This window comes from Tribolium castaneum, chromosome 2 (genome assembly GCF_031307605.1).
Source record: "Tribolium castaneum strain GA2 chromosome 2, icTriCast1.1, whole genome shotgun sequence".
Lineage (NCBI taxonomy): Eukaryota > Metazoa > Arthropoda > Insecta > Coleoptera > Tenebrionidae > Tribolium > Tribolium castaneum.
Genome location: NC_087395.1, coordinates 23159996 through 23187649, shown reverse-complemented (window position 1 = coordinate 23187649; position 27654 = coordinate 23159996). Strand labels below are relative to the sequence as shown.

The 27654-nt window shown below is 35.0% G+C and overlaps 5 protein-coding genes across 8 annotated transcripts; 3 read left to right on the top strand and 2 right to left on the bottom strand.

The window, feature by feature from the left end:
* The first annotated feature begins 869 nt into the window (after nucleotides 1-869).
* Nucleotides 870-12402, top strand: LOC103314308 (uncharacterized). Of its 2 annotated transcripts, XM_015983546.2 has the most exons (16): nucleotides 871-1101; nucleotides 1145-1633; nucleotides 1677-1747; nucleotides 2024-2151; nucleotides 4293-4458; nucleotides 4509-4787; nucleotides 4835-5069; nucleotides 7040-7372; nucleotides 7421-7497; nucleotides 7548-7818; nucleotides 7864-8271; nucleotides 10404-10654; nucleotides 10701-10965; nucleotides 11010-11323; nucleotides 11887-12129; nucleotides 12263-12402. In XM_015983546.2, exons 1-16 carry the CDS (start codon nucleotides 988-990, stop codon nucleotides 12264-12266), a joined length of 3648 nt encoding a protein of 1215 aa, XP_015839032.2. In that variant the 5' UTR covers nucleotides 871-987; the 3' UTR covers nucleotides 12267-12402. The 2 variants fall into 2 exon arrangements, with proteins under 2 accessions (XP_008198203.3, XP_015839032.2); XM_008199981.3 differs by having other exon boundaries at nucleotides 870-1101; nucleotides 1677-2151.
* Nucleotides 12127-13185, bottom strand: LOC659413 (uncharacterized protein). The gene is made up of 4 exons (XM_965721.4): nucleotides 13004-13185; nucleotides 12650-12956; nucleotides 12396-12611; nucleotides 12127-12347 (listed from the first exon to the last, which is right to left on the bottom strand). The coding sequence occupies exons 1-4, from the start codon at nucleotides 13090-13092 to the stop codon at nucleotides 12222-12224; spliced, it is 738 nt and encodes a 245-aa protein (XP_970814.1). The 5' UTR covers nucleotides 13093-13185; the 3' UTR covers nucleotides 12127-12221.
* Nucleotides 13186-13339: 154 nt separating this feature from the next.
* On the top strand, nucleotides 13340-21451 carry LOC659339 (uncharacterized protein). Its single transcript, XM_965656.4, has 13 exons — nucleotides 13340-13675; nucleotides 13725-14202; nucleotides 14254-14442; nucleotides 16307-16498; nucleotides 16551-16986; nucleotides 17038-17209; nucleotides 17259-17377; nucleotides 18935-19253; nucleotides 19306-19869; nucleotides 20525-20654; nucleotides 20701-20865; nucleotides 20915-21026; nucleotides 21079-21451. The coding sequence occupies exons 1-13, from the start codon at nucleotides 13515-13517 to the stop codon at nucleotides 21249-21251; spliced, it is 3210 nt and encodes a 1069-aa protein (XP_970749.1). The 5' UTR covers nucleotides 13340-13514; the 3' UTR covers nucleotides 21252-21451.
* Nucleotides 21452-21672: 221 nt separating this feature from the next.
* On the top strand, nucleotides 21673-25536 carry Pex5 (Peroxin 5). Of its 2 annotated transcripts, none has more exons than XM_064355196.1 (8): nucleotides 21673-21964; nucleotides 22018-22151; nucleotides 22199-22390; nucleotides 22442-22598; nucleotides 24131-24631; nucleotides 24844-25013; nucleotides 25061-25218; nucleotides 25267-25536. In XM_064355196.1, exons 1-8 carry the CDS (start codon nucleotides 21775-21777, stop codon nucleotides 25469-25471), a joined length of 1707 nt encoding a protein of 568 aa, XP_064211266.1. In that variant the 5' UTR covers nucleotides 21673-21774; the 3' UTR covers nucleotides 25472-25536. The 2 variants fall into 2 exon arrangements, with proteins under 2 accessions (XP_064211266.1, XP_970686.2); XM_965593.5 differs by having other exon boundaries at nucleotides 24131-24659; nucleotides 24848-25013.
* Nucleotides 25537-25730: 194 nt separating this feature from the next.
* On the bottom strand, nucleotides 25731-27564 carry RanBP3 (Ran binding protein 3). Of its 2 annotated transcripts, none has more exons than XM_965527.5 (5): nucleotides 27408-27564; nucleotides 27213-27287; nucleotides 26349-27160; nucleotides 26120-26215; nucleotides 25731-26069 (listed from the first exon to the last, which is right to left on the bottom strand). In XM_965527.5, the coding sequence occupies exons 1-5, from the start codon at nucleotides 27424-27426 to the stop codon at nucleotides 25953-25955; spliced, it is 1119 nt and encodes a 372-aa protein (XP_970620.1). In that variant the 5' UTR covers nucleotides 27427-27564; the 3' UTR covers nucleotides 25731-25952. The 2 variants fall into 2 exon arrangements, with proteins under 2 accessions (XP_970620.1, XP_008198201.1); XM_008199979.3 differs by having other exon boundaries at nucleotides 26349-27157.
* Between the last annotated feature and the right edge of the window lie 90 nt (nucleotides 27565-27654).

Sequence of the window (27654 nt, the reverse complement as noted above, 5' to 3'; positions counted from 1 at the left end):
TACATATTTTTTTTTGTTTGAAGGTTTTTTAAACTAGTAGTCTTTCGTAATTTATTATTAATTTTTAAGACAACATTTCATAAAATTTTTTAAACAGATCTTAAAAAACATATTGAGACGTCAAGATAGCTGTTTTAAGAACTCAGATTTTTTGAGATTAATTTTTTTCTTAAGATTGAATTTTTTTTACCTATTGTTTGGTGTCAAAGACAACTAGATACACTTTTTAGCGACGTTCTTACATAATTTTAATTTTTTGTTTCAAGATTTTTTTTTAAACTAATAGTCTTTCGTGATTTATTATTAATTTTTAAGACAGTTCACTAAATTTTTTAAACAGATCTTAAAAAAACCATACTGAGACGTCAAGATAGCTGTTTTAAGAACTCAGATTTTTTAAGATCTATTTTTTTTAAGATTGAATTTTTTTTACCTAGTGTTTGATGTCAAAGACAACTAGGTTACATAATTTTAATTTTTTGTTTCAAATTTTTTTAAACTAGTAGTCTTTTGTGATTTATTATTAATTTTTAATACAACAGATCATTAATTTTTTTAAACAGGTCTTAAAAATTATACTGAGACGTTAAGATAGTTGTTTTAAGAACTCAGATTTTTTGAGACATAATTTTCTTCTTAAGATTGAATTTTTTTTTACCTAATGTTTGATGTCAAAGACAACTAGATACACTTTTTAGCAACGTTCTTACATAATTTTAATTTTTTGTTTTAAGATTTTTTAAGACTAGAAGTCTTTCGTGATTTATTATTAATTTTTAAGACAACAGATCTTAAAAAACTATACTGAGACGTCAAGATAGCTGCTTTAAGAACTCTTAAGGAAAGAGTTCCAAGTTATAACTTTTTGCTTCTACGGCCTACCACTGATTTGTTTAGACTTTTCATTTTGAAATTTCCACTCCTTGTCACCGATTATTTCAAATCAAATAAATTAGAAATATCCGTCAAGTTCCTGTCAGCTGTAAAATGAGTGGCCAAGTTCCGGCCCGCTACAATTACACCAACTACGACATCTACTTCGGAGTGGTTCCCGTCGGCACCACCGTCGTCAAACCCTACCACATCAGGAACCACCACAACGTAAACCACCCCCAAACCCACTTCCTCTCACCATATTTTCCAGGAAGTCGTCTCTTACCTCGTAACCAGAAACACGCGCATCAGTCCCATCTACCAAGTCTTTGACGCCAACAAATACGAAACCAAACTCGATCCCGGCCGAGAACTGGTGCTAAAAATCAGTTATTCCCCCAACATCCCTGGTACCAAAAACTACGACTATTTCACAATCAACGACAGTCGCCAGAACTTCTACCGCCTGTGCCTCAGGGGCGAGTGCTCAGGCCCATCGGTCACAACCTCCATCCGACACTTAAATTTCCACAAAACGCCCAACCACAAAAGCGTCAAACAAATTTTCACACTTAGTAATACTTCGGAATGTTTGGCAAGGTTCCAGTTCGACTGTATTAGGGACGAACAGGGGGCTTTCGCAGTGGATCCGGTCGAAGGTGTTATCAAACCGCAAGAACATGTCTACATTGAAGTGAGGTTTTGCCCCAAAACTTTCAGGTTTTACTCGCGGCAATTGGCTTGTCTCATTTTATATCATGTAAGGTTGCAAAAATTGGGCCCGACTTTATACAGTTTATTAGGAACCGATTTTGATCAACTTATTTGGAGTCTACTCAAACATTGACTACGACTTGACCCAGTCACCTCTCAGGTACTATCAACTTCCATACGAAGAAACTGTGAGTTTTGCCGGATATTTGAGTGATAGTGTGACCCTCAAATACGTCCCTCCGCCCGTTTCTTTCACCGTTAATTACCTCGATTTTGGGCGAATGTTGCCGGAAAGCTCGTGTCAAACTTTAACAACTAGTTTCACAAATCATATGGATAAGCCAGTTGAAGTTGAGTGGGAGCAAAGCGAACTGTTTCGAATTTATCCGGAAAAACTTGAAATTCCGGCTAAAATGTCGGCTTTGTATGAATGTAGGTTTCGTCCAAGTGCCAAATGTAGACTCTCATCGGCCATAATTAATGGTTTGGTCACGTGGATCCCCACGGAGGAGGATAATCCCTTTACCATCAATGTCCCAATCCCTGTCTCCCTTCGTTTTATTGGTAAAATCCCCCTATTTTGGCTTGAATTTTATGGGTTTGACTTGCCAAACTATTTGTGAGGGTGGTTGTAAAGCAAACTGATCACCTGGGTTCAAACAACCTTAAAACCCAAAAATTAATTGCTTCGTAAAGTTCAAGCAAAGATAGCCAGAGTTTACAGTATGAGCTCGATTATGTGAACTAAAAAAAAACAGAGGTGGCCGTGAGATCGGTAAAGTTCACATAATCGAATTTAGTTTTTCTTTTTTTTAACTTTATTAAGAAATTTTGCCTTTTCCAGGCAATATACCGTTTTTGAGAAACGAAATTATTTTTCAAAATTACTCAAAAATCCAAAAGTCGGTACATAAATTTTGTCCTTTCGGGTCCTTTCGGCACATTGTCAATCAGAGATGCCGTTGATAAGTAAAATTATGACAAAAATTAACGGAAAAGTCTGTTAAAAAATGCAACAATTTTTCCATTTTTCGAAAGTTTGAGCACTTTAATAATAATAATATTAATAATAATAATAATAATAATAATAATAATAGTAATAATTGTTTATTAACAGACAAAACTCGAAATATGTTTACACAAGACACATATGATAAATAAAAATAATAGAAACAATAATAATAGGTCTATTAAGAAAAACGCTGTTTTTACAAAATTTTGCTAGATCTTGCTGAAAAATCAATAAATTTGATCCAAATATGATGAGATTTTACAATTTTTGCGTCATGTTTGTACGTTTTTTATTTAAAAACACAATTATTCAGTAATATTTCGATGAAAAATACTCAAAAAATGACCGCATTTTGTAAAAAAATTTTTTGGACACTTGAACACGTTTTTGAGCGAAAGTTTGAAGAATTACAAACTGGATCAAATAAAAAATTATTTCAGTAATGTGTTTGTAAAGTTTTCCTTCCAAAAATTCAATAATAATTATTTTAGTTTCCATAAAAATCATCGAACTGTGTAAATTGTTTAAAAACTAAGTTTTTGTCAAAAATTTTATGTAAGTGGGATGAGAAATTATTAAAATAAGAAAGATTTCATATTATTTCTCTTTATTTCGCCAAAACATCCCCGAATTGTCTTGAAAATGGTGTTTTTTTGGCACTAAAGCGAGTTTTTTTTTGTTAAAATGGAATGGAAATTTACTAAAGTAAATCAAAAATCTCAATATCTTTTCTTTTTTCGATAGTTTTAGCAAGAAACGTGATCATTATTTAAAGGAATGTCGTTCAAAATAAGCTAATGAGTAATTATATTTACTTTTAATTGCCTCTTTAGACAAAATCTCGTTTTTCATCCTTACTATTATCTCCGTAATTAATACAAAAAAATCGCAATAACACCTGAACAATTAACTAATTGGTAAAAGAAAAGTATTTTTAGTGAATTTAAGTTGTTTAAATTTTCCTTCTAAAGAATTTTTAAAGACCAGATCTCTGGATCATAAGATCATGCGCATTTTTTTCACTCCAAAAAAAGTTTCGCTTACAGTCCTTTCATTTCCTTCGTTTTCACATTCCTATTCCAGTTTTCAACATATTCTGCGATACTTCGGCCTACATTTTTTTGTTTTTTGTAGGCAGTAATTCCCAAAATAACCCACTTTCATGGGCGTTATAAATATTTGATCGTTTGTTAAATTCAAATGTTTGATTATTTTGTAAAAAATTTTTTGAGCTTTCTCTCGAAAGCATTTATTAAACGAATGTCGAATAATTTTACAATTTTCGAAGCTATCGGCCACTGAATTTTTTTTCAAAATTCCATGTAAAACTTTTGCTTGTGCCTTTTTTTTACCAGACGCTGGTAATTTTTTATTCGTTTCTCTTCCGCTTCCATTTTAGGTATTTTTCCCAATATCAATAACAGTAGATTGACTAACTGATATTTTTTGAAAAAAAAATACCTACTCAATTTTTTTGGATTGGTTTTGATAAAATTTTAAAGCTTGTTCCGAACACATTGAAGGGACACGAAAAAATGAAAGCAAATACCAACACAGACAAAGCAAAAAAGAAAAATTAACACAACAGAAGGTTTTATTTTTGATCGTTTATTGAACAATTCAAACTGAATCGAACTTATATTGTTTTGATTTTTTTGAAGAAAATACAATTTTTGAGGTTTTTTTCCATCAGGACACAGTTTTCCCGGAAAGCAGGCCTGGATCCCGTCCATTTCTATTATTCCCAGTACTATCATCCTTCCCTTATGTCTGCCAAATCACCCTTCTTGGACCACATTTATGATAGAGGCCCACGGCCACTTGCCCGTCCTTTTCAAACTGTTACCACCTCGCAAAACGTTCGTTCCCCTAATAAATATTTAATCCAAGCGTTGTAAAAACCTTTCAGAAATTTTATAATGAAACCAATGGTTGGTTTGGTGCGAACCTTTCAAATAATCGTCGTCCAACTCGAAAGCAGTTCCACCGAACCAAACTCATACATCGAAAAATGGAACATCCAGCTCAACGGCCACGAAAGCTCGCACCCAATTTTCATCAAAGCCCAAACTGACATCCCCAGAGTTATAGTAGGCTACGAAAACTGTATCAAATACGAACCCATGCAGCCTGGAACCCAGACAAGTCTTTATGTTCCTTTGGCCAATGTCTCCTGTTGCCACATCCAGTACTAATGAAACGATTCGAGGAAATTTTTGCTTGGAGTTGTTACAGGTATGAATTTTTGACCCCGGAGTTCTTCGGAGTCGTTACTCCACGGGGTGTTTTGGCCCCCAATGAAGAAGTGTTTGTTACTTGTTGGTACCAGTCGGATTTAAGTCAAATTGGTGAAAGTAATTTTTCGGTGAATTGTCGCATTCGGTGCATTTATAAGGAAAAAGTTCTAATTGGAGAACCTGTGGATATTCCTGTTACGGTTTTTGTAGAAGTGGTTTATTCAGAGCTGTGTGTAAGTTTGAAGGGCAGTTGGAGCACTAACGAAGGTTGTGTTCACTACAGTTTTCGAAAACTTAAGAAAACTGTCCTAAGGTGTTAGGAGAATTTGATATTAATTTTAACTTCTTCTTTTCCCGAGATTCCGAAAATTATTAATAAAGACTTTAATTCGTATAACTTCCAAGCGAAATAGAAATACTGCTAAGATTACAAACCAAGAATTAAAAAAATATGCCAATATATCACTTTTTATTACAAGAAGTTTTTTTAAAATCTAGACTTGTTTTTAAAATCAGAATTTTGAAACGAATTGGGAATACTTTGAATGTGATTTTTGTTGTAAACCCCGATTTTTAATACACGTAGGTACTAAAAAATTTTTGTAATTAAATTTTTTTTTCAATTTTTTTAAAGTTAATCCTCTTCTTAAAATCCCTAGGTGAAGGTGAAATCGAAAAACCTCCTAAAATTTTAAACGAATAATTAAAAAAAGGCCAATATCTTACTTTGTTTTACAATTTTTTTCTCTAATGAGATTTGCAGTTTTCTTTTGAATTTTATCTTTTTTAATCTAGACTTCTTTTAAAATCCTAATTTTGAAAAATTTTACTACGAATTGAATGTATGTAAAAATTTTGATTTTTGCCCTTGAAAAACTTTTAAACATTTTATGTAATTTAATTTTTCTTTAATTTTTTTTTAAGTTAACCTTCTCCTTATAATACCTAGGTGCAGGTGAAACCGAGAAAGTGCTAAAATTAGAAACAAACAATTTTAAAAAAATAGGCCAATATCTCATATTTTATTACTTTTTTTTTCTCTAATGAGATTTGAAATTTCTTTTTCGAATTTTATTTTTATTAATCTAGACTTTTGTTTTTGACATCACAATTTTGAAAAATTTTACTACGAATTGAAGAGGATACTTTTAATGTACTATTTAAAAATCTTGATTTTTGTTCTTGAAAATCTTAAAATTTTTATGTAGTTTTAATTTTTCTTTAAATTATTTGAGTTAACCTTCTCCTTGTAATCTCTAGGTGCAGGTGAAACCGAGAAAGTGCTAAAATTACAAACAACAAAACAAAATTAAAATTAAAAAAATAGGTCATTATTTCACATTTTATTACAAATTTTTTTTCTTTAATGAGAATTGAAATTTCTTTTTCGATTTTTAATTTTTTTCATCTATAGTTTTTTTAAAACCAGAATTTTGAAAAATTCTACGACAAATTGAAAAAGATTTTGAATGTGAAAACCTTGATTTTTGTTTCTGAAAAACTACTAAAAATTTTGTGTAGTTTTTATTTATTTTTTTTTTCAATTTTGTTAAGTTAACCTCATTATAATCCCTAGGTGAAGGTGGAATCGAAAAACTGCTAAAATTTCAAAGGAATAATTAAAAAAAATAGGCCAATATTTCACTTTTTATTACAATTTTTGTTTTTCTAAATACATACCTTTATTTCTAAAATCAAAATTTTGAAATCTTGAAAATTCTGAAAATTTTGATTTTTGATTTTAAAAATCTGCAAAAGATTTAACATATTTTTTACCTTGGTTTCAAGATTTTGATTTTTTTGAGCGTTAAAAATTTTTAAAATTACAAATAAAAACCCTAACTTTGATCTTGAAAAACTGCTAAAACTTTTCTGTAATTTTGTGGACTGTTTTCTTCCAAAATCTCGACTCACAAGATTTCTAGAATTCTTTAAAAAATTATTTTTTTCGTCATAATTTTTCGGTAAAATAATAGATAGCTTCTAAGATGACAAATAAACTATTAAACTCAACATTATCTATGGTTTTATTTTGGCAAATCACCAAGATTTTTGGAATTCTTGACCTCTTCACTATTAAAACTTGAAAAAAACATCGAATTTAATTTTAAGAACTTTAGAAACGAAACACTTTAAACAACCAAAAAATTATCGTCAGTACTTCAACTGTACTTCATCAAAGTAAAAACTGGCTCGATTCTAGGCTTTTCCGAGCATTTTCAAGTGCGGCCAAATCGAATATGGAACCACAATCAGCACTTGTTTCCACATTTTCAATTTCGGTTACTCTAACATTAATTTCAAACTATGCCACGACCATGCCTTAAAAGACGTTGCTTTGTACCCCACTTTTGGACGTTGTGGCTCTCGCGAAAAACTCCTAGTCAACGTCCAGTTCACTTTAACCAACTTGGGAAAACGAACCCTCCACATAGGCTACACGAACCGCCTCAACGAATTTTCCGAAAATGCTATAAACGAGGGAACGAAAACCATTTTCCGAATTGACTACGACTGCATCTGTGCCACGCTCCAAGTGACTATTAAATCATGCCTAAGCAAGTTTGGCTAAGTCATTTTGCAGATCACCGACTTGTTGGAACACAATTTAGGCGGTTTGTTCAGTCACAGCGACTTGTGGCGATTTTTGCGAATAGACGCGTAATTATTTACTAGTGAAGCCTGTACATTTTCACGTATTATTGCTCCAGAATCAATTCGGCGTTAAAAGAAACGAATGAAGGGGAGATATCACGCGTGGATTTGTGCGTCCCAGACTGTGAAATGTCCCAAAAGTTGTACTATTTGGTTTTTGTCGTGAAAAACGTGTCAAACGCCCACATGAGAGTGGCTCTAAAAAGGCGAAAAATCTGCGATTGTGAGCAAAGGCAGTCGGAGGAAAGCCTCACTTTCAGAATTAAAGTCTACGATTGTCCCCACAAGGACTTATTCACGCTTGAATTGGCCAATCCTTTGATGCCGGTATTTCGCTTTTTTGGTCTCCACTGAAGCGAAGTTGCATTTTAGGCCAATTCCGCCCAGCGCTTGACTCTCAAAATTAGACACACGCTCCCTGACCTAAACACGCTCTCATATATTCTCGAAATGGGCAATGAGAGGACAATCATTTTCAATATTTCCGTCAACAGTATCCCGCCTGATTGCTACGCCTTGTCTGTTTATCAGCTGGACTATAGGTTGCACCTGGGCTTTGTGTACATCGGCCTGAGGGAAGCCCCGGTCTTTGCCTTCTGGTTGTACAACAACACGAGCAAAGCAGTGCCTTTCAAACTGGACGATCTTGAAATCACGAAGTTGTGCAATGAGGACGGCTTTCCCGTTTTAAAGTCTCTCAATTCGATCGGCTTTGTCAAAGCGCAGAGTCGGGCGCCGCTTTTGTTCAAGTTTTGGCCGATTGAAGCCAAATGTTACCAAGTAAATTTCTAGTTAAAGGGGTATACGTTATACTGTGTTTCAAAGTGGTGCAGAATTTATTTTTTTTTATCTTTGTATCCATTCACTTTTTTCGGAAACGAAAATAAGTTTGGCCACAGAATCATAATTGAATTTGCGCCAACGTTTCGCTTTTTTATTTTTTGACTTATTTTTGAAAAAAAGTTTTAAAATAAAAATATTCTTAAAAATCAAAGTAGGGCAACGAATCTCCATTTCTTGCTGAATTCAGATGTATTTTTGTTTTCAAAATTTGATAATATTTTTTTAAATGAGATTCGAAATTTCTTTTTGGAATATTTTTTAAAATTCCACTTGTGTTTTAAAATGCAAATTCCGCTACGTAATTACGTAATTTGTGATTTTTGCTTCAATATCTTGACTTATAATAGGTATGTATTCCCAGTTTTTTTTTGAGAGTTAACTTTTACTTCATAGTTCCTAAATAAAATAGACTAACTTTAAGATTACAAATAAAAAATAATGAACTGTGAAAAAACACGCATAGGTTTTTATAGTGAGGTTTGAGCTTCTTCTTGTTAAACCAATAGGTTGAAAAATTCTACTATGATTTGAAGAAGATACTTTGAATGGGTTTTTAATCTTGATCTTGAAAAACTATTAAAAATTTTATATACCCAATTTTTAATTTCTTTCTCAAGATTTTTTCATTTAATTTTCTTTTTATAATCCTTAGGAGAAATCTTAAAACTGCTAAGATTATAAGGGGATTATTAAAACAAATAGGTGTCATTTTTATTCCAAGTTTTTTTTCTCTAATGAGATTTCGAATTCCGACTTCTGTTTTTAAAACCAAAGTTTTGAAAAGTTTTGCTGCGGTTTGAAGAAGGATGTTTATTATTTTTTGATTTATTTTTGAAAAAAAAAAGAAATAAAAAGTTTTAAAATAAAAAATATTTTTACATGTTCTTTTACATTGTATACATGTTAGCCACCAGCAAGATACTTTCTTCAGTGGTATAGAAAAAATTCAATTTTATGTAATAATAATAACAATAATAATAGTAGTAATAATAATAATAATAATAATAATAATAATAATAATAATAATAAGTTTATTTTTCCAACAGGTACATAACCCAATTACAGGAAAAAAAAATTAAAATACAATTAAAACTAAAATACAATAAACACTAGTTACAATTGCAAAAACAATCTAACATACACATTTTATACGTAATCTGTAAGCAACAAAAAAATTTTTAGAACTATATATATATTTTTTTCTGTATCTATGCACCCGATTTTTTTTCTACAATTCCTTATAGTAATTATTAACAATGAACTAAAAATATTAATAGATATATTAATAAAATTAAAAATATGACATTAAGTAAACAAACTGTCGTTCAAACAAACGATGCTTAAATGTTTTGTGCAAAAAAAATTGAAAGAAATTCAGGTACGAGTACCTACACACAGAAAAAAAATAAGCATTTAATAGCAATACTGAATTCTGGATATTGTACGAGTAGTTTCTATTTGTTCAGTCTCTTTCAGTTTTTTTTTGGTAACTTTTTTCGTGGAATGGGAAGCAGGTGTACAATCACGCTCATAAAGAATGTCCGGTTTGAGTTCAGCCCCTTGCTAGACGGCCGGTTTGTAGGGGGTAACATTCTTTATGATCGTGACTGTACTTGGGCTTCGCTTTCTGATTCCAACTTCTTCCGAGAGAATTTTGTGTATCTCAAAGAATTTAATTGCTGAAAAATACGAATTTTAACGTGAAATTACTTGCTGTATGCTCAGTTTTCTCAATCTCCATTACTCGAAATCTTCATTACAAATTGCTTTTTTACCGAAAATAATAAAATTAAATTTTAACCTATTGTTTTACAAAATAAAACGTAGATTTTGACATATTCTAAACTTTTGATCATTTCCATTTCTGAGCAATAAAGAAATAACACATAAAAATTACTAACAAAAGTTTCTTTAAAATTGTAACAAAAAAATGTCAATTTTTTTTTTTCAAAAAAGTGTTACGTTGGCGCAAATTTAATTTTTTGATTTAAAATTAGATTACAAATATCGCTAAAAATAGAAAAAAAATTCATTTGTCCCCTTTTCAGCCTTAATTAATCTCAGACTAGGTTGTAGTGCCCTTGATGCTAGGAACAAACCCTGCGACTTTTCAAATAGTGGGTTATGGGACCGATCAAATAAAAAAGAGCGAGTTTAGGGACGTTGCAAGTTTGGCCCAAAAACCGCTCTACAACAACGTTGTGAGCCTGTCGGTGGATCGTCTGGTGATTGAGCCACTTTTGGTGGCAAGTTCGACCGAACGCTTGTTTTTTATCCGAAATCGGGACCGAAATCACCGAATCCAGTTTCGCTGGAAAACGTTAGTTTCGTTCAAATGGCGCAAACAGGATTATATTTTCTTCCAGTTGTTTTATTGACGGTTTGGTCAAAGTGGAGCCGTTGACCAGTGACGGTTTTTTGGAAGCGCAAGAGGCGCAACCTGTGATTGTCAAAATTACGTCCCTTTGTGAACCGTGTAATGTTCGACTGTTACTTTGTTGCGAATTTGTTGATTACGACCAGTTGGTGGTATATAACGATTCTGCGACGTTATTTAATGAGAGACGGAGAAGTTCTGTTAAGGAATTCGTAATATCGGACGAGATTGATGGGAAAGAAAAAGAAAATAATGTTAGTTGGTTGTTGCTACCGCAATTTTGCTCAATCAGTTGCAGGAACTTGAGGATATTGAGCTGCCACCAAAACCCGAATACTTTACCATCACTTTACCAATTAATGTAAGTGTGGTTGGGTATTCGGACCGTGATATTTGTCTTTCTGTGGAGTCGCAAATGAAGCAAAAGCCTTGCGATACGGTACCGATTAACGTGGATGAATTTCTAGCAGAGTATTTCAAAGAAACGGAAAAAAAGGAAAAGCCGATTAGGCCTCCGTTACAAGAAATAAGCCAAGAAGAGGGTAAAGTTAAAGATGATGAACCCTTGATTGCGGAAGAATTGACCAAAAATGTTTTGGAGCATTTAACGAGGTAAAACGCCTCATATTCATAAAAACAAACAAAACTAACGCATTTCCAAGCCATGCTTCTGGATCTGTCAACTCTGTTAGTTGACATAAAAATAAAAAGAATAAAAAAACGAAAAAAATACGCTAATAGACCAAAAAACATCAGTATGACTCACTTATTTTTACAATACGTTCCTCATTTAAAATCAAGGTAGTAAATAAAAAAATAATAAAATTAAAATAAAAAGATAAAGTTAGGTTCTAACGAATTTATACGAAACAATGAAAGTGAATTTTCAGCTGAAAAACGCGCTGTAATGCTCCAGAAAAAATAGTTTAGCAAAATTTTCTGAGAAAACTGTCTTTTTTACTTTAAATTAGTTGCAAAAATAAATGAATAGTGTCTTTAGACCACTATTCATCCCTTAAAAGTGCAAAAAAGTCAACAGGATCCATTTTTTTGTCGAAATTTAACTAATTTTTTTTTAACTTGATATAACAATTTTTTTTGTATCTCGACTTTCTAGGGATCCTCAAAACTTAAATTAGATTATTCAATTCATCAAAATGTGTTTTTTATTCAAGTGATGCGGTCTTCTGTGACTATTTCCGCGAAAAAGTCAACATAATGAAAAACGAACCCAACCCCTTGTACTCCCAAATCAAACTCGATGGAAAGAACAGACGAAAGGAGTTGGAAAAGGAAGCAGAAAAATTCTTTACTCAAGCTAAACTGTCGGAAATTGCCGAAATTTCCAAAGAAGCGGTGGTTCACAGTTTGGAGGCGACATTTCACGTGGGACCGTTTGCAAGAAAACACAACGATGGGTTCGTACCACATGACCTGTGATTTGAAATTAAGTTGGCCCCACTGTAATTCCAACTTAATTTCAAAGTCATGGACCACTTTATTTCGTTTTTTATTGTTTACAATAATTATCTTCGATTCGCCGAAAAACAGCTAAGAACTTGTCGCCCTCGTTTCGCGTCACTTTCTGCCCTTCTTCAGAGCTATCAAATAACTTGTCCACTACTGGGTCACGTTTCTGCAATTAAATAATCAAAGAAATGAAACTGGCAGTTGTTTCATGTACCAATTCCTCATCAGGGATTTGTTCAAATAAAGGATGTTCGTTAAAATGTTGTTTCATCCACTCGTGAAGTTCCTTAACATCTGTTACCGTGTAAACTATCCCTCCAACGGCCAACACGTAGGCGTACTCAGCCAGTAACGACTGATTAATAATGCGCCACTTATGCTTCGATTTTTTAAAGTGTGGGTCGGGATACAAGAAAAACATTTTTTTCAACTAAAAAAGTGCAACAATGCGGCCTTCAAACAACTTACTTGCCCCTTCTTGAAGTAATTTGGCAAATACTTCATGGCGTTACTCCTCAAACATGCTATATTTTGGTACTGGCCCGGATTTTGCGACCTTAACGCCGCTATCCTGTCCATCACATAGTCGGACACTTTCACCCTAATTTCCATCCCTAGCATGAGCGTTTTAGGGAAAAGTGGCGACAGGGTGGTTAGTAAGCCCCCATAGCCGCAACCAATATCAGCAAACTCAACCACAGGGTTACTGCCTTGGTCCTTGTTGACCAATTCGGGGTAATAGGCACACCAGTCCATATCATCGGGGGTCCGGGGGCTTTAAACAACTCAGTAGAGACAATTTAGGACAAAATTAAAATTTACTAGTCGAAACAATGGTCTGCGATGGGGTTTGAATGCGCCCTTTGCCTGTAGTAGCGCTTTTGGGGCAAGGCCATCGGAATCGTAGACATTATTACGAAAATGAATTTTTTTGACACGTTTTTTTGTTGGGTTATGTTTACATTTTGTGACAGTTGACGTTGACGTTCAAGGCAAAGTTGCCATAAGCAGGGAACGTCAACTCTTGTTATCCCATTTTAAAATTAACTTGATGCGGTTTTTTAATTTTTGTTTGCATTATTCGAATTATAATAAGTTAGTACACTTGTTGGGCATTTTGTAATTAAAACCCCTCTTTTGTTGTTGTTTTGACGCTATCGCCAGTTGACGTCAGTCAGCGCGATGACAGTGACAGATAAAAAACAATGACCGGTGTTGCCAGACCCAAAATAATATTGTTCAAAAGTGGAAAATATGTTTGGTGCTTGTTGTGTGCACAGTGATTTTGTGTGTTGAGATGCCAGGTCAGGGGCAAAACTGACGAATTTCCACAATGTTCCACAAGGCGGACAACCCCAAAGGCAGTTTCCTCGAGCAGACCAAGGCTGCCCGAGAGGAGCGGGCCTTTGAGAAGCGGAAAGAAAGGGCAGCGACTCTGATCCAAGCCAGTGTCAGGGGGTGGCTCACCCGAGTCAAGTTCTCCCGCGATATTTTGTAATTTTGCACTAGGTGTCTTGTAACAATGTAAAACTGTGTCTTGCAGACAGGAGTTTGATGACACGGTGCCCGAGGTTGTGGAAGACGGGGCCAAGCCGAGCCTCAAGCCGGCGGTGCAAATTTACAACCAGTCCTGTCGGTTGTTGCTGATCTGGCGCAAGGAGCGGGACAAAGACAGGTTTGAGAAGCTGTGTCGATATTTAGTCGCTACGCTCGAGTGCGAATCCCCCAAGTTCAGCTACGTGGGGGTGGCACTGAGCAAGGAGCATGTGATAAGATGGATCTCTCATATGAATGATATTTTATGGAAGTGCTGTGAATACTTAAATGACTTGAAACCCGAGTTTGCTGGTGATATGAAATCAATTGTTTTGTATTTGCACGTGTTAGTTTCGTTCACTAGCACAAGTAACTGGATTGTGTTGAAACACAAGAATATGGAAGTCTTGAAGTCTGGGATGAACCAGTTGTGCGCCAATTTGATGGGCCAGTTGTTCCACAAGGGATTCTATCTAATACTGAAGGTTGCACATTGGGCAAATGTCTCTTATTTTGAATAATTTTTGTTGTTTAAGAGTCTCTTGTTGAGGGGTTTAGGGAGAATTAAAATTGCCTTCAAACATGCTACTTTATCGGCAATTTTGACTCTGGCCTTAAGACCGTTAATAGCTGCCAACTTTTCTGATAAGCTGATGACGATGTTTCTTATTCACATTTTATCAGTTCCTGCGCTGATTCAGCATTTGGATAACTTAACACCTGAGGTACAGTTAAATATTGGTCAAAGTGGCCTACGACTTCGAAATTCAATTGGCAGTACTGGCCATCACACTTCTAGTGTTGCCAGCTCAAAAATTTGTACAATAAATTTCGCAATTTCACGAGATTTTGGCTTTTGCCAAGTAGACGTGTTTAAAGCGTTCGAAAAGGGCAAAAATAATATAATTTTTGACTTAATTTGGTGTTTTTTTCTGGAAAAATATCTGAACTTTTAGTTTTAAAATGTGCTTGAAAGATTGAAAAAGCCTCGTAAAAAGCAAGAATTAACTCGAAAAAACAAAAAATAAATGATTTTCGGTTAAATTTTTGTAATTTTTTGACGAAATGTTGCCAAATAATTGCGTTTATGGCTGCGGATGTACTAATTGACTTGAAAAGGTCAACAAATAATATAAATTTTGACTTGAAATAATGTTTTATGAAAAAAAATATCTGAAATGTTAGTTGAATCAGCCGATTTTGTTTTCAAAATCATGTTAAGTCGACTATAATAAATATTTACTTTTTGTGACGTATTATATAGGTGTGTTTTGACGAGATCTTGCTAAATAAATAATGTTTTGCTTAAAAAATGAATTAAATAGAAGGGAACAAGGTAGATTAACATCAGTCTCGATCTAATTTGTGACGTTTTAATTGAAAAAAACTTATTTTACCTGAGAAAAGGAAAAAATTAAAGACTATTTTCGTTTTAGTTTTGTGTTTTTTGGGCCTATTCTCAAATAAACTTTTCGAAATATTGTGTTCCTGCCTAAAAAACCTGTTGACACGCTTGCAAAGGCAAAAATAGAATAATTATCGACGTAAATTAATATTTTTTCCAGTTTGTTTTAGTGAAATCTTGTGAGTGAAAATTACACCATTTTGGATCTAATTTTGTTTTTTTTTGGAACAAAATTTCACTCAAAAGCGACCTAAATCCAATAAAACAAAGAAAATAGCATTTATTTATGTGTCTTTTACGCGTATTTTACGGTTGTTATTAAATTTGTCGTAGAATTTTTTATAAAAAGTCGTTAATTTTATTATTTGTCGTGACTAGAGACCGGATTTTTTTAGTCTAATTTAGCTTGTTTTTAAGAAAATTTTGCCAAATAATTGTGTATCTGAATGAAAAACCTGTTGAAATGTTCGAAAATGTTTTTTTGGTTTATTTTAACGGAATCTCCTACAAGAATCTGAAAATTTACTTTTAAATATTTAAACAACTTTTATTTATTTGACACAAAATTCCACTCAACGGCGACTTAAATCCAATAAAACAAACAAAATAACATTTATTTGTGTCTTTTAGGCGTACTTTGACATGATCTTACAAAAAAATAAAAAATCAGGTGTTAAAAACGAGCGAGACAAACTATAACAACATCAGTTGTGATATAATTTGGTAATTTTTCAGCCAGTTTTGATAATTTTTTTGTAAAAGAAGACAAGAACAAGACAATTTTCGGTCAAATTTAGTGATTTTTTGGCTTGTTTTCAACAAAATATTGCGAAATAATTCTGTTTCTGGATGAAAAACCTGCTAAAACTCTCCAAAAAAGCACAAATTATTATGATTTATAATTTTCAAAAACGACCTAAACGGTTATTTATGTGATTTTTGGCGCTTTTTGAGAAGATCTTAGAAATTAAGACGCGAGAACTCGGTTCAAAAACAAGTTAAATTGTTGATTTTTCGTGATTTTTTTGGAAAAACTCGGTTTCTAGATGCAAAACATGGTAGAACAGATACACAAGTAATTTCAAATCGTCTTCGTTTTCTGCAGTTTTTGCACTATTGCCAACTTAATTTCAAAACCAAGAGCCACTTTGACCAGAAACAGTGATTAACTTTGTAATTTCTAGTGCATATCTACGATAAATAACCACAAATTGTTTTCAAAAAGCCTCGAACTGTTATCAAGCCAGCAGTCAATGCGAATCGTCTTCAACACCCTCGAAGGCAGCTACGCCCTTTGCCTCCTTGCAAACCTCCTCCAGTTGGCTTACATGGAACGAGACGCTGCCTTAAAAGACTTAAGTTTCCCAACTTTCACAGTACGGCCCCAAACCCCCCCAAGAACAACAAAAAATCTGTATCAAATTCCAGGTTGTTGTTACGGGTTTACTCGAAAGTTGCCAAAATTACGTAGTCAATAAACAATCCAACCTCACCCACTGGCACCCAGTGCTGGGTTGGTTCGCCCAGCCCATGGACCCAGCATTAAACGCGGCCATGCCGCACGTAAAAATCCAACTCAATCTCTTATGGAACTCACCGATTGTTCAAATTCTATTGGGCAATCTTTTACAACAACTTGTCCTAAATGTGGACTCGCCCCAGCCAAGCTCGAGTCCACAAAACATGAATTTCACTGGATCGAATTTTTTTAAGAAGGTTTTGGAATCTAGAGGCAACAAAACCAACACTCAGAAAAATTATCGCGCGCTGGGAAGTCCCGAAGTTCATCGAGTCGTGTTAGTGTGTTCGCTGTATCATACGGCTTTGAATACTTTGACTCAACTACAGTTGGATATTTTAACAGGTTTGGCGGCGAAAATGTTAGCAAATTGTGGAAGAAAAAATTGTATTTTAGGTTTGTGTTATCAGAATTCAATTTTGTACGATTTGTGGCTGTTCTTGTGCTCACTTGGACCAAATTGTGGGCTTAAAACGTTCCTAGATCATCTTGCAATTAACACAAAGTGCACAGCTCCCGAGTTTCAAATGTTGCAATTATTTTGTGATTGCATGACTCATTATGTAACGTAAGTGGCGTTTTTCTGCCCTAGAACGCAGGTAATGGGTTTATTTTAGGATTCTTGATGATGTGGAAATGTACGAGCAACAAAACCCGTTTAAATTAACCGACTTTATTGTTTTATCTTCGTTTTTAAACACGTTTCTGTACAAAGCCGTCTTAGGGAATTTATTTGGTAAGTATATTTACAAATTTCAAATCTTGTCCCTATTTTACTCATTGTTTCAAACTTAATTTAATTTTTACCAGAAATAGCAAGTTGGACAAACTATTTCAACAAAATTTTATTTATTGACAATGTCATAACTAAACTTAATTTCTTTTTTTTTGCTTATGTGGTCACTTTTTTTAAGTTATTACATACAATTTTTCAATAATTGCCTTAAAAATCACTACAGTCGTAGATCGTTAATGGTGTTATTTTTGAGCACGTTTTTAAATTAAAAACGGATTTTCGATAAAGCAAGGAAAAAATATTTTGCCTGTTCCAAGCGTTTCAGTGCATTTTCAGCCAAAAACGCATTTATTTCTAGAATTCTTTACAGAAATAAACTGATAAATCGTCGAAATGGATAAAAAATGATGTTATATTTTGGTCTTTTTTGCGTATTTAGTCAGGTTTTTGAGATACTCATTTTTTTGTAAAGAAAAAGATAAAGTTATGCGATTATTTCCTTCATTTTTGTCCAAAAAAAAACCAAAAAATTATCAGATTAGGTCGAAAATTATGTGGTTTTTGCCTATTTTTTGCTTCTTTTGAGCAAAATGTAGCACGTTTTTTGTAATTTAAAATTTAAATGTTTTTTAATCGAGTGTTTTCACCAGAAATGCGATTGTTTTGAGAAACTTCATCACAACTAGTTGATTATATGCCCTGTTGGGATGAAAGTGGTGCTATTTTTGTTTTGTTTGAACATTTTTTATTTATTATTTGAGCTAAAAGCAGAGTTTACATTATTTTTACATTTTCCGAAAGTTTTTTTTTAATCTGAAGCATATTTATTGCTCGAAGTTTGTCAAAAATGACACGAAATTAGGTCGAAGGTGGAATTATTTTTGTCCTTTTCGAGAAATTAACCACCTTTTTGAGTTAAAAATGCCACTTACCGAAAATTTTCTAAATTTTGTTATAAAGTACATAGGTCTTAATAGCCAATTTTCATTCTTTTTTTTTGAAGTTTTCAACTCGTTTTTCGGACAGAAACAGGTTTATTTTTTAAAACTCTCAAATGGAAATCGAACATGGTTTAATTTTGCCCTTTTTTCGAGCGTCTAAGTAAGTTTTTGAACTAAAGATTCAGTTATAACTCGTGATATTTTTCTAAACTTGGTAATGATTTGGTTAAACTTATCATTTTTTGGGTTTTCTGAATTATTTTTAGAAATTTCTGAACAGTAAACCAAAGACTACCAGAAAAAGTGGAAGATGGTATTTTAGATTTTTTGAGAAGGAAATCTCAATTTCCGAATTAGTTCTCAATTATGTAATAAACTACGTAATCTTTTGATACGTTTTTTTGGTCAAAAATGCGATTATTTTAACGAATTTCGTCAAAACTAACGCAATAAATGACCAAATTAGGTCGAAAGTTGTAGTATTTTTCCCTTTTTCGACTGTTTTTTTGGCAATAAAAGCTATTATTGCTCGAAATTTCCCAAAAATGAGTCAAAAAGTCACGAAATTAGGCCAAGAATGTTTGTTTTTTAAAACCATTATTTTGATTTTTTGCAGATTTAAAGACAATTCAGACCAACACGCTGTTCCAGTCCTTACACACTTTATTAATGTTGTTGTATCGGCGAGACTGTCGCAGAACGTACACTCCTCAAGGCCACTGGTTACTTAAAGATGTAAAAATATCGACATTTATGGCCGATCTAGAAAAGGGCCGAAAGGCCCCTCAATTGCTCCTCCAAACAATGCCACATATCATACCACACGAGGATAGAGTGCGACTATTTCGAAAATACATAACAAACGAAAAAACCGTTTTGGGTTTAACCGAGTCGGCTTGTGCCTCTCCCCAGTCGACTCTGATCACAGTTCACAGGTAAAAAAAACCACTCAATTTTCGTGTTTTTTTTTAACGAAAAACAATCCAGGTCTCGAATTGTTGAAGACGGCTATCGCCAACTGGCCCTCCTCCCGCCCCAAGCCCTTAAAGGCGTAATAAGGGTTCGTTTTATCAACGAGCAAGGTCTAGACGAGGCCGGGATTGATCAAGACGGCGTTTTTAAAGAGTTCCTTGAAGAGAGCATCAAACGTATTTTTGACCCCTCTCTAAATTTGTTTAAAGTAACAAGTGAGGAACGTTTGTACCCTTCGCCCACTTCATATTTGCAAGACAACCACTTGCAATTATTTGAATTTGTGGGCCGGATGCTGGGCAAAGCCGTCTATGAAGGAATTGTAGTCGATGTGCCTTTCGCTTCGTTTTTTCTAAGCCAGGTTTCAGGACAAACAGCTCAAGCTTTGTACAGTTGCGTCGATGAATTGCCGTCTTTGGACCCGGAGTTGTACAGAAGTTTAAGTTATGTGAAACATTACGATGGAGATGTTTCCGATTTAGACTTAACGTTTAGTTTAGACGAGGAATGCATGGGGAAGTTGGTCACGCATGAGTTGGTGGCGGGGGGCAAAGCCGTCCCCGTGACAAATGAGAACAAGTAATTATTTTGTTACTTTATTCACTTATTTTATTACTTTTGTGTTATTAATTCCTACTTTATTTGAAGTCCAGCTTTGGCACTTTTTGTTGTGATGCTTGGTTTTTGTACTTTATGTTCGTCCCCAAATTAGCTTCAATGATTTTATGCTCTACTTGAAAGTGGAGAAGTAATTATTATTTTGATTATGGCAGAGTGTTTTAATAAAGTTTTTTTGTTTCGAAGCAAAGAATCGTTTGTGAGGCATTTTTTTATTTTCGGAGTTTTTTTCAAAGGATAAATAATAATAATAATTAATAATAATAAAACTGAACATAGGATAATACAAATAATGTTATATGTATTCTGCAATGTTCAGTAAAATAAAATCCTTAGAGTATAATTTTTTCTAAGTGAGAACTTATAATACGGACGAAGTTTTTATGAATAATAAAGAAAGTTTGGTTTAGGAAAAGATAAAAAAAAGAAAATTCTTATTAGTGACCTTTTTATATGAAGATATTTAATGTATTTCCTTTGGAGTGTCAGACGTAAAAAGTCTTGTCTTTCTTTATATTTCATTTTTCAAATTTTTGTTTTTTCTGTTGAAATTACCATTTTTTCTCCTTTTTTCCACGAATATTTTTGTTTTAATTCCAATGAATTGTGCTTTTAGGATCAATTACATCCACTTGATGGCCCACTTCCGAATGCACGTGCAAATCAAGGACCAAACCAGCGCTTTCATTCGCGGCTTCCGCTCGATTATCAACCCCGACTGGTTGTCGCTCTTTTCAACACCTGAAGTGGGTTCAAACCGTTGAAAACGCTCTTTTAACAATAAATTTCCAGTTGCAACGCCTTATCTCGGGTGATAATGTCCCCTTAGACATGAAAGATTTGCGCAAACACACTCAGTATTACGGCGGTTTTCACGACTCGCACCGCGTGGTGGGTTGGCTGTGGGATATTTTAGAAAAGGATTTCACCGAGGAGGAGAAAGGAATGTTCCTAAAGGTGCCCCCCGTAATTTAAAGCCCAATTTTCCTAACTTAGGTAATTGCAGTTTGTGACAAGTTGTTCCAAACCGCCGCTTCTAGGCTTCGCTCATTTGGAGCCGCCCTTTTCGATTAGGTGTGTCGAAGTTGGCGATGATGAAGACACGGGAGACACGATCGGTATTTTTTTTGCAATTTGTTAGATTTTGGAAAAATCTGGAGGGGATTTCAGGAAGCGTCTTTCGGGGGTTTTTCACGATACGGAAAAAGGACCCACAGAATCGCTTACCGACGTCTTCCACTTGTTTCAATCTTTTGAAGCTGCCCAACTACCAAAAGAAAAGCACTTTGAGGGAGAAGCTGCGGTACGCTGTCACTTGCAACACTGGGTTTGAGTTGTCGTAATTGTTAGTGGAAATGGAATTTCGACATATGTGACACCCATATCAACCTTTTGTGTTTTAATATTACGATGATCCGTGTTTTTTTTCTCCAAGCCAAATATTTTATCAGATTAATTTATTTTAACCCAATTTGTTGACTATAATCACTTCCATGTTGTGATGTCTTTGTTGTATTTACTTATGTAATAAAATATATTTTAACGAGTTGTTTCACTCCCGGGGCTTCCCTCAATTTTTGGTGACTATGACATGTCACTATACGCACCAAGTTGGCGCCGCGTCAAGTCTTTTAAGCCAAACATTCGATCAGATTTACGTTATTTTAGCCAAATGTTGTGTTTAATTAACTAAATATTAGAAAAAAAGTTTTATTTATCAGTTATCACGTTTTTTGGTGATTGTGGCTTGCCACTGGTGCCGGTTGGCAGCCGTGCCAGTGGCCTTGTCAGTGTCACTTACGTCAATCTGGAATTTGTTTTGATAAAATGCACTTGGTTGTGTAAACTGGGCTAAAAACCGAAAAAATGGCATTTAACCCCTTGACCGAGGCCGAGTGCGGCCAGAAGAACCCCCTGGCCCGCCTGACGTCGCACCTGACCCACGATCATGCCTTCGCGGAGGCCCACGGGCATGCCTTCCCCAGCAGCTCGGACCAACTGGTCGAGCAGTTCCTGCAAGAGACGAAGTCGGTGCCCCAGAGCTTCCGGATGGACGGTAGGGCCCCCCCGTGCGTTAAAACCCCCGTAATTCACCTGTGACGCTTCCAGATTTGATGCGAGAAATGCACGAAATTGAGTCTCAAAGGTCGGCGCTGCCGCCAATTCCCGCCTCCACGATCAAGGACCAGATCCACGACGACGCCTGGGCGCAGCAGTACATCGACGACGGGAAAATCTTCAATGTAAATAGGCGCTGGTTGTGAGTTTTGCACTGTCATTTGTGTTCAAGGACAATGTGAACAGTGAGGCGATCTGGACGGAGATCCTCTCGCAGGAGCAGAACAATGCGGCTGTGGTGGACGACTGGGGCACTGATAATTTCCCAGAGATACTGCCAGGGCCCAGCAAGGTAAATGCCTCGCAGCAGAGCGCTCGGGAGTTTGTTGAGGCTGTTGATGACCCCAAATTTGTGTATTCGAAGGTCAGACGTTACGTCAGGGTTTGGGGACGGTAAATAATGAATAGGTTTCAGTTTATGAGATTCATGAAACAAGTCGGCGATGGTGATGTTAATTTGGAGGACGGGAGGCTGACGGAGGAAGAGGCGCAGTCCTGGAGCAAGGAGTTCCTCCAAAATAACAACGAAGCGGAGGCTGAAAAAGTCGCCAAAAAGTGGGAAAAGGATTACGGTAACCATCTTTTCCTTAAAAAGTTTTTATTTATTTTTTACAAAAATGTTAAAATCAGTAATAAACCAAAAGGCTTGAGCTAGGGTTTTGAGGTTTTGCAAATATTGGCGATTAAAAATTATCGATTATACAGAATAATATCATATATCTTAGGTAATGAAAAAAGACATCCAACTGAGTTAGAAATCGTTTTGATAAAAAATTGTTTAAGCCTTTTGTTACGAGATATAGCTGTTCAATTGTTAGATTTTTGAACTAAGTTTTTGAATGTAGTTAACATGATTACCTATCACTTTATACTTTCAGAACAAATTATCGATTTTTTTAATATATTATTACCAGAAAAAAAAATAGTACAAGGTAAGTAAAAACCAAAAAGCGAATTTTATTAAATTTCGAGATCATAAATTAAATAATTATCAAGGATTTAAATTAAACCAGTTTCTTTTTTTTTGTATTATTTTCTGTTTGTGTATTTGTTTTCCACATTTTATTCACATGAAATACAAAAAAGTTTAATTTCCTATGAAAATTTCATCTGGATTCAATTTTTATTTAATTGAAAAATACATTTTTTTAAATTAATTAATAGTTATTAATAGCGCTTTTATCTTTAAAATCTAGTTTTTATTTTAATTTTTATGTTCTTGACACTTGTTTACTTTCTTTTTGATAGTTTATTTATAAAAATAATAATAATAATAAATCAAAGCTTTTTATTAAATAAAATTGAACAATAATAAACAGATGAGAAGGCGCAGTCTAGCTTGAAGGTATTCAACTTACCTTCAAAGAAAAATTAACAGAAAATATAAAAAAATTAAATTAAAATAAAATAAACAATATAGAACTTGAATAAAAATAAAAATCGGAAATTACTTAAGAACTGAAAACTAAAAAGAAAAATCACTGCCAGTCTCTCAGGAACAAAGGCAAGAAGAAAGAATTCTTTAAGAAAATAAAAAAATACACAGGAAAAAATTCCTTTATGTTTATTATCAACATCACTTACCTAACTCAGTTGAGCAAAGTTAATTATTAAAAAGGAAATTTTTAATTTTACTCTCGAATGTAAGCATTGAATTTATTAAAACTTTCCGCTGTATTCGTTATTTGCTGTAATTACGTTGGAACCAAGCGTCATCCAAAAAAAAAAAAATCGCCGTACAAGTGTGCCATTAAAAAAATATTTTTTAATAACTCGAAACCTAAAAGAAATTTCAAAAAAAAATTCTTGAAAAATATCACATTTTAAAGTCCAAATAAATAAATACAGGCGAGTGATATAAAAAAGCTGTTTCTAAGATATGGATTTTTTGTTGTGATAACGCATTGTTAACAAACTTATCCGATTACACAACTGTGCAATTTTCGCTCAGTTTGTGAATAATGCTCTTATCCCACATGAATGTTAAATATTTAATATTAAGTTACAGAAGTCTTGATTTTTACGAGTGATATCAAGAAATTTTATTTGTTTTAATACAAAATGAATGATTAGGTCGAGAACTAGCCTTGAGCCCTAATTTCAGAAGACGATTTCAATTCCAAATACTGGAACAACCTCCAGGAAGAGCTCAAACAAACTCTAGAAGGCGCCGAATCTAGCGAAAACACTTGGGCGAGCGAATTCGACTCCTACTATACTGCCCCATACAACGACTATACCTTTACCGAAGAAAATCCCATGTTTGATATTCCTGACCCTTTACAAAGAGGCAAAAAACTGCTCGAAGACGGCGATCTGCCGTCGGCTGTTTTATGTTTCGAAGCGGCCGTAAAACAAGAGCCTGAAAACAGCGAAGCTTGGCTACTATTAGGCAAAACCCAAGCGGAAAACGAACAGGACTGTAATGCCATACCGGCATTGAAAAAGTGTATAGAACTGGAACCCAATAATTTAACGGCGCTCATGGCCTTGGCTGTCTGTTACACCAACGAGAGTTACTACAGTCAGGCTGCACAAATGTTGCTCAAATGGCTCACAAATAACCCGAAATATAGCGATCTGGTGCCACCCGATTTTCAACTAACTGGGCAAGTTACAAGCTTTTTACAGCCGTAAGTGAGGGGGCTGGCTTTGAGTGACTCTTTGTAAATATTAGTGCTAAGCTCAGCTTCTGTAATAACCTTTGTGCCTTCAAAGTTTCGGTCAAAGTGGCCGCGAAATTAAATTGGCAACATTTTATTTTAAGTGTTGCCAACTTAATTTAAAAATTCAAACCGCAATTAATTTTACGATTACATAGGAACCAGCAGCGATTCATCCAGGACTTATACATAAAAGCCGCTTTACGACAACCTGTGGATATTGATTACGAAGTACAGTGTGGTCTCGGCGTTTTGTTCAATTTATCTGGAGAGTACGAAAAGGCGGCTGATTGTTTCCGAGCCGCGCTGTCCGTAAAATACGACGTAATAACGGCACTGGTTTAGGGATTTTTGTTAAGTTGGTTTTGCAGGACGCCAAATTGTGGAACCGTTTGGGGGCGACGTTAGCCAACGGGTCCAAATCGGAGGAGGCTGTGGAGGCGTATCACCGCGCACTAGACCTAGAGCCTGGTTTTATACGAGCGCGGTATAATGTAGGAATAATTTGTATAAATTTAAGGGCCTATAGGTGACTTTATTTATTTGGAGTGTATTTTTTTTGAGAGGTGTTTTACAGGGAGGCCGCCGAACACTTTTTAACTGCTCTCAACCAACAGGCGAGGGGCAGGGACGTAAAAAATTCACCCGCAATGTCGCAGATGTCGGACACGATATGGTCCACGTTGCGAATGTGTATCTCTTTGTTGAATAAGGTGGAACTTAGGGCGGCAGTGGATAATCGGGACTTGGAAACGCTGAATAAGGCTTTCGATATTGTGTAGAATTGAGATTGTGCAGATTGTTATTTTTGTATGCCCCAAAAAATATACTGTTGGTCTTTTTACAAGTTTCATTGCTTATCTCTGTCCCCGTTAAAATCATTATCCCATTGTCTGTAACTTATTTAACCAGAACAACGGAAAATGATCATTTTTTGCCTTTTGTTTAGGTGTATGCAGTTGTAAGGGGTTTCACTGTAGTCATGTCAGCTTAATAATTGTTTGAATTAAATAGTTTCATTTTTGTGGGTAGCAAAAGGGCTTGTACTTTTTTCAAAGTTTTATTGCTTATCATTACAAAATATAACACATCCAATTAAATGATACTTTTAGATTTTAAATAACTAGAATCGATGAGCGTGACAAAACTTCTGTAAAAACGTTACTGTTTAAAGATTAAAACTTAATTTACATCACATTTGTAGTTTTATCAAAATGAACTCTGCACAATGGTACCGTGAAAATGTTTTATTTAGTAAACAATTTAATTGCCCCCTGAGTCTTTATCTACATTAAGTTTTTTATGTTTTTGGGCTGCTATTTCTTTCTGCACTCTAAGCTGGATCTGTGAGTACAGTTGTTTACTATCTTCAATACTAGCCTGAAACAAACGAGCAATAAAAAATTATTTAAAAAATCACTTTAATTCACCATTACGAGGAAAACTTTGATCACACCTTGCGGGTCCATCGCCGTGAACCGCACGCTTTTCTCACTAGCCTGTTCTACAGTCATTTCCGCCCAAATCTAAAAAATTACCGAAATTAACTAACCAGCTTTAATATATTTTAATGAAACCAGTTTTATTTTTTGATTAAAGACAAATGTGGAAAAATTTTGAAAAAATTCATAGGCCCGGGGAAATAACCTGGCCACTCACTTTGGTGTTCAGTATAACCCTCCAAATCCCCGTTGTCCGGAAAAGCAGCCGACTTTGCGCGTGCCCTTCGCCCTCAAAGTCGTTCAGCCTTAAAACCCCTCGGCCCCTCTCCTGCCAACTCCCAGACGCCTTATCAAACGCGAACAATTTACAATTAATGTTTAAAATATTCGTTTCGTTCTCTTCCCCCGTGATAATTTCCACCTCTTCGTACTTCCTCTTATTGGCCCTCGACTCCTCGTACTCCCTCGCCGACTCACTCAACGACTTCGTTTCTTTACTGGTAATGGTTCCATCAGTTTTGCCCTCACTCTTAATAGCGCTGCTAAAGAGCATTTCCGACGTCCCATTGGAATTTAAACTAGTCGAAGGTTTAGGTTCGTCCGCTTTCGCGTCACTGCCCACAACACGGTCCTGTAGGTTCTGTCCAAAAACGAAGGAAGTTGTCGAGAGGGTTGTGCTGGCCGTTGTTACAACCGGCTGAGTTGAGTTCGTTTTTGGTTCTGTTTGCACCAGTGGTACGAATTTTGGTGTTTCCCCGTTCAATTGAACAGTTTTGCTCTCTTCCTTGGCGCCATCATTTGTTGGTTTAGCAAACGGGTTCAGTCGACTCGGATTTAGAATAACAGCCGGTTTTGCGGAATTGTTAGCGTTGTTTAGACTCAACTGAGGAGGCTTCAAAATGCCACGCGTTGCCAATTTGTTTTGTGAAGTAGCGAACGGGTTTGTTGTAACACTTGTTACTGGAATTCTATCAGGAGTGCACGTTTTGAATTCTTCGTTCTTGGCGTTTTTCTCGTTGTCACCAGCTTCTGGAACGGGGCACGTGAAGCAAACACGAGCAAAGCGAAACGTTTGGGTTACCTGTTTTGTCTTCTTCCGCTGGTGCATCCACTTTCATTGTTATTGGGGGGTTAAGGCTACCACTATTGTCCAAATCTATAAAAGCGACAAAATCAAAACATGTACCTCGCACTAGCGCAAATCTAAACCAATTCTGACCGTTATCACAACACTGATAACAAAAATTGAAATTATATGTTTATTAAACAAACTCACTTTCTGTGGTATCCGCCATTTTTCTAATCAACCAGCTGCCAAAAGAGTGACGGCTGTCTATGCAACCAACACCACACGAAAAACACCCTTTTCCTTGCCCTTTTCCAGCCTTTGGATGATTTAAAATAATCAATAAACACCGTTTTAAACAACACTAAAAAAAATGTTGCGCTTAAACAATTTTATTAATTTTTTTCCAAAATTGTAATTTTTGGGTTGGCGACAGTGGGGGCGCCTTAACCTCGTC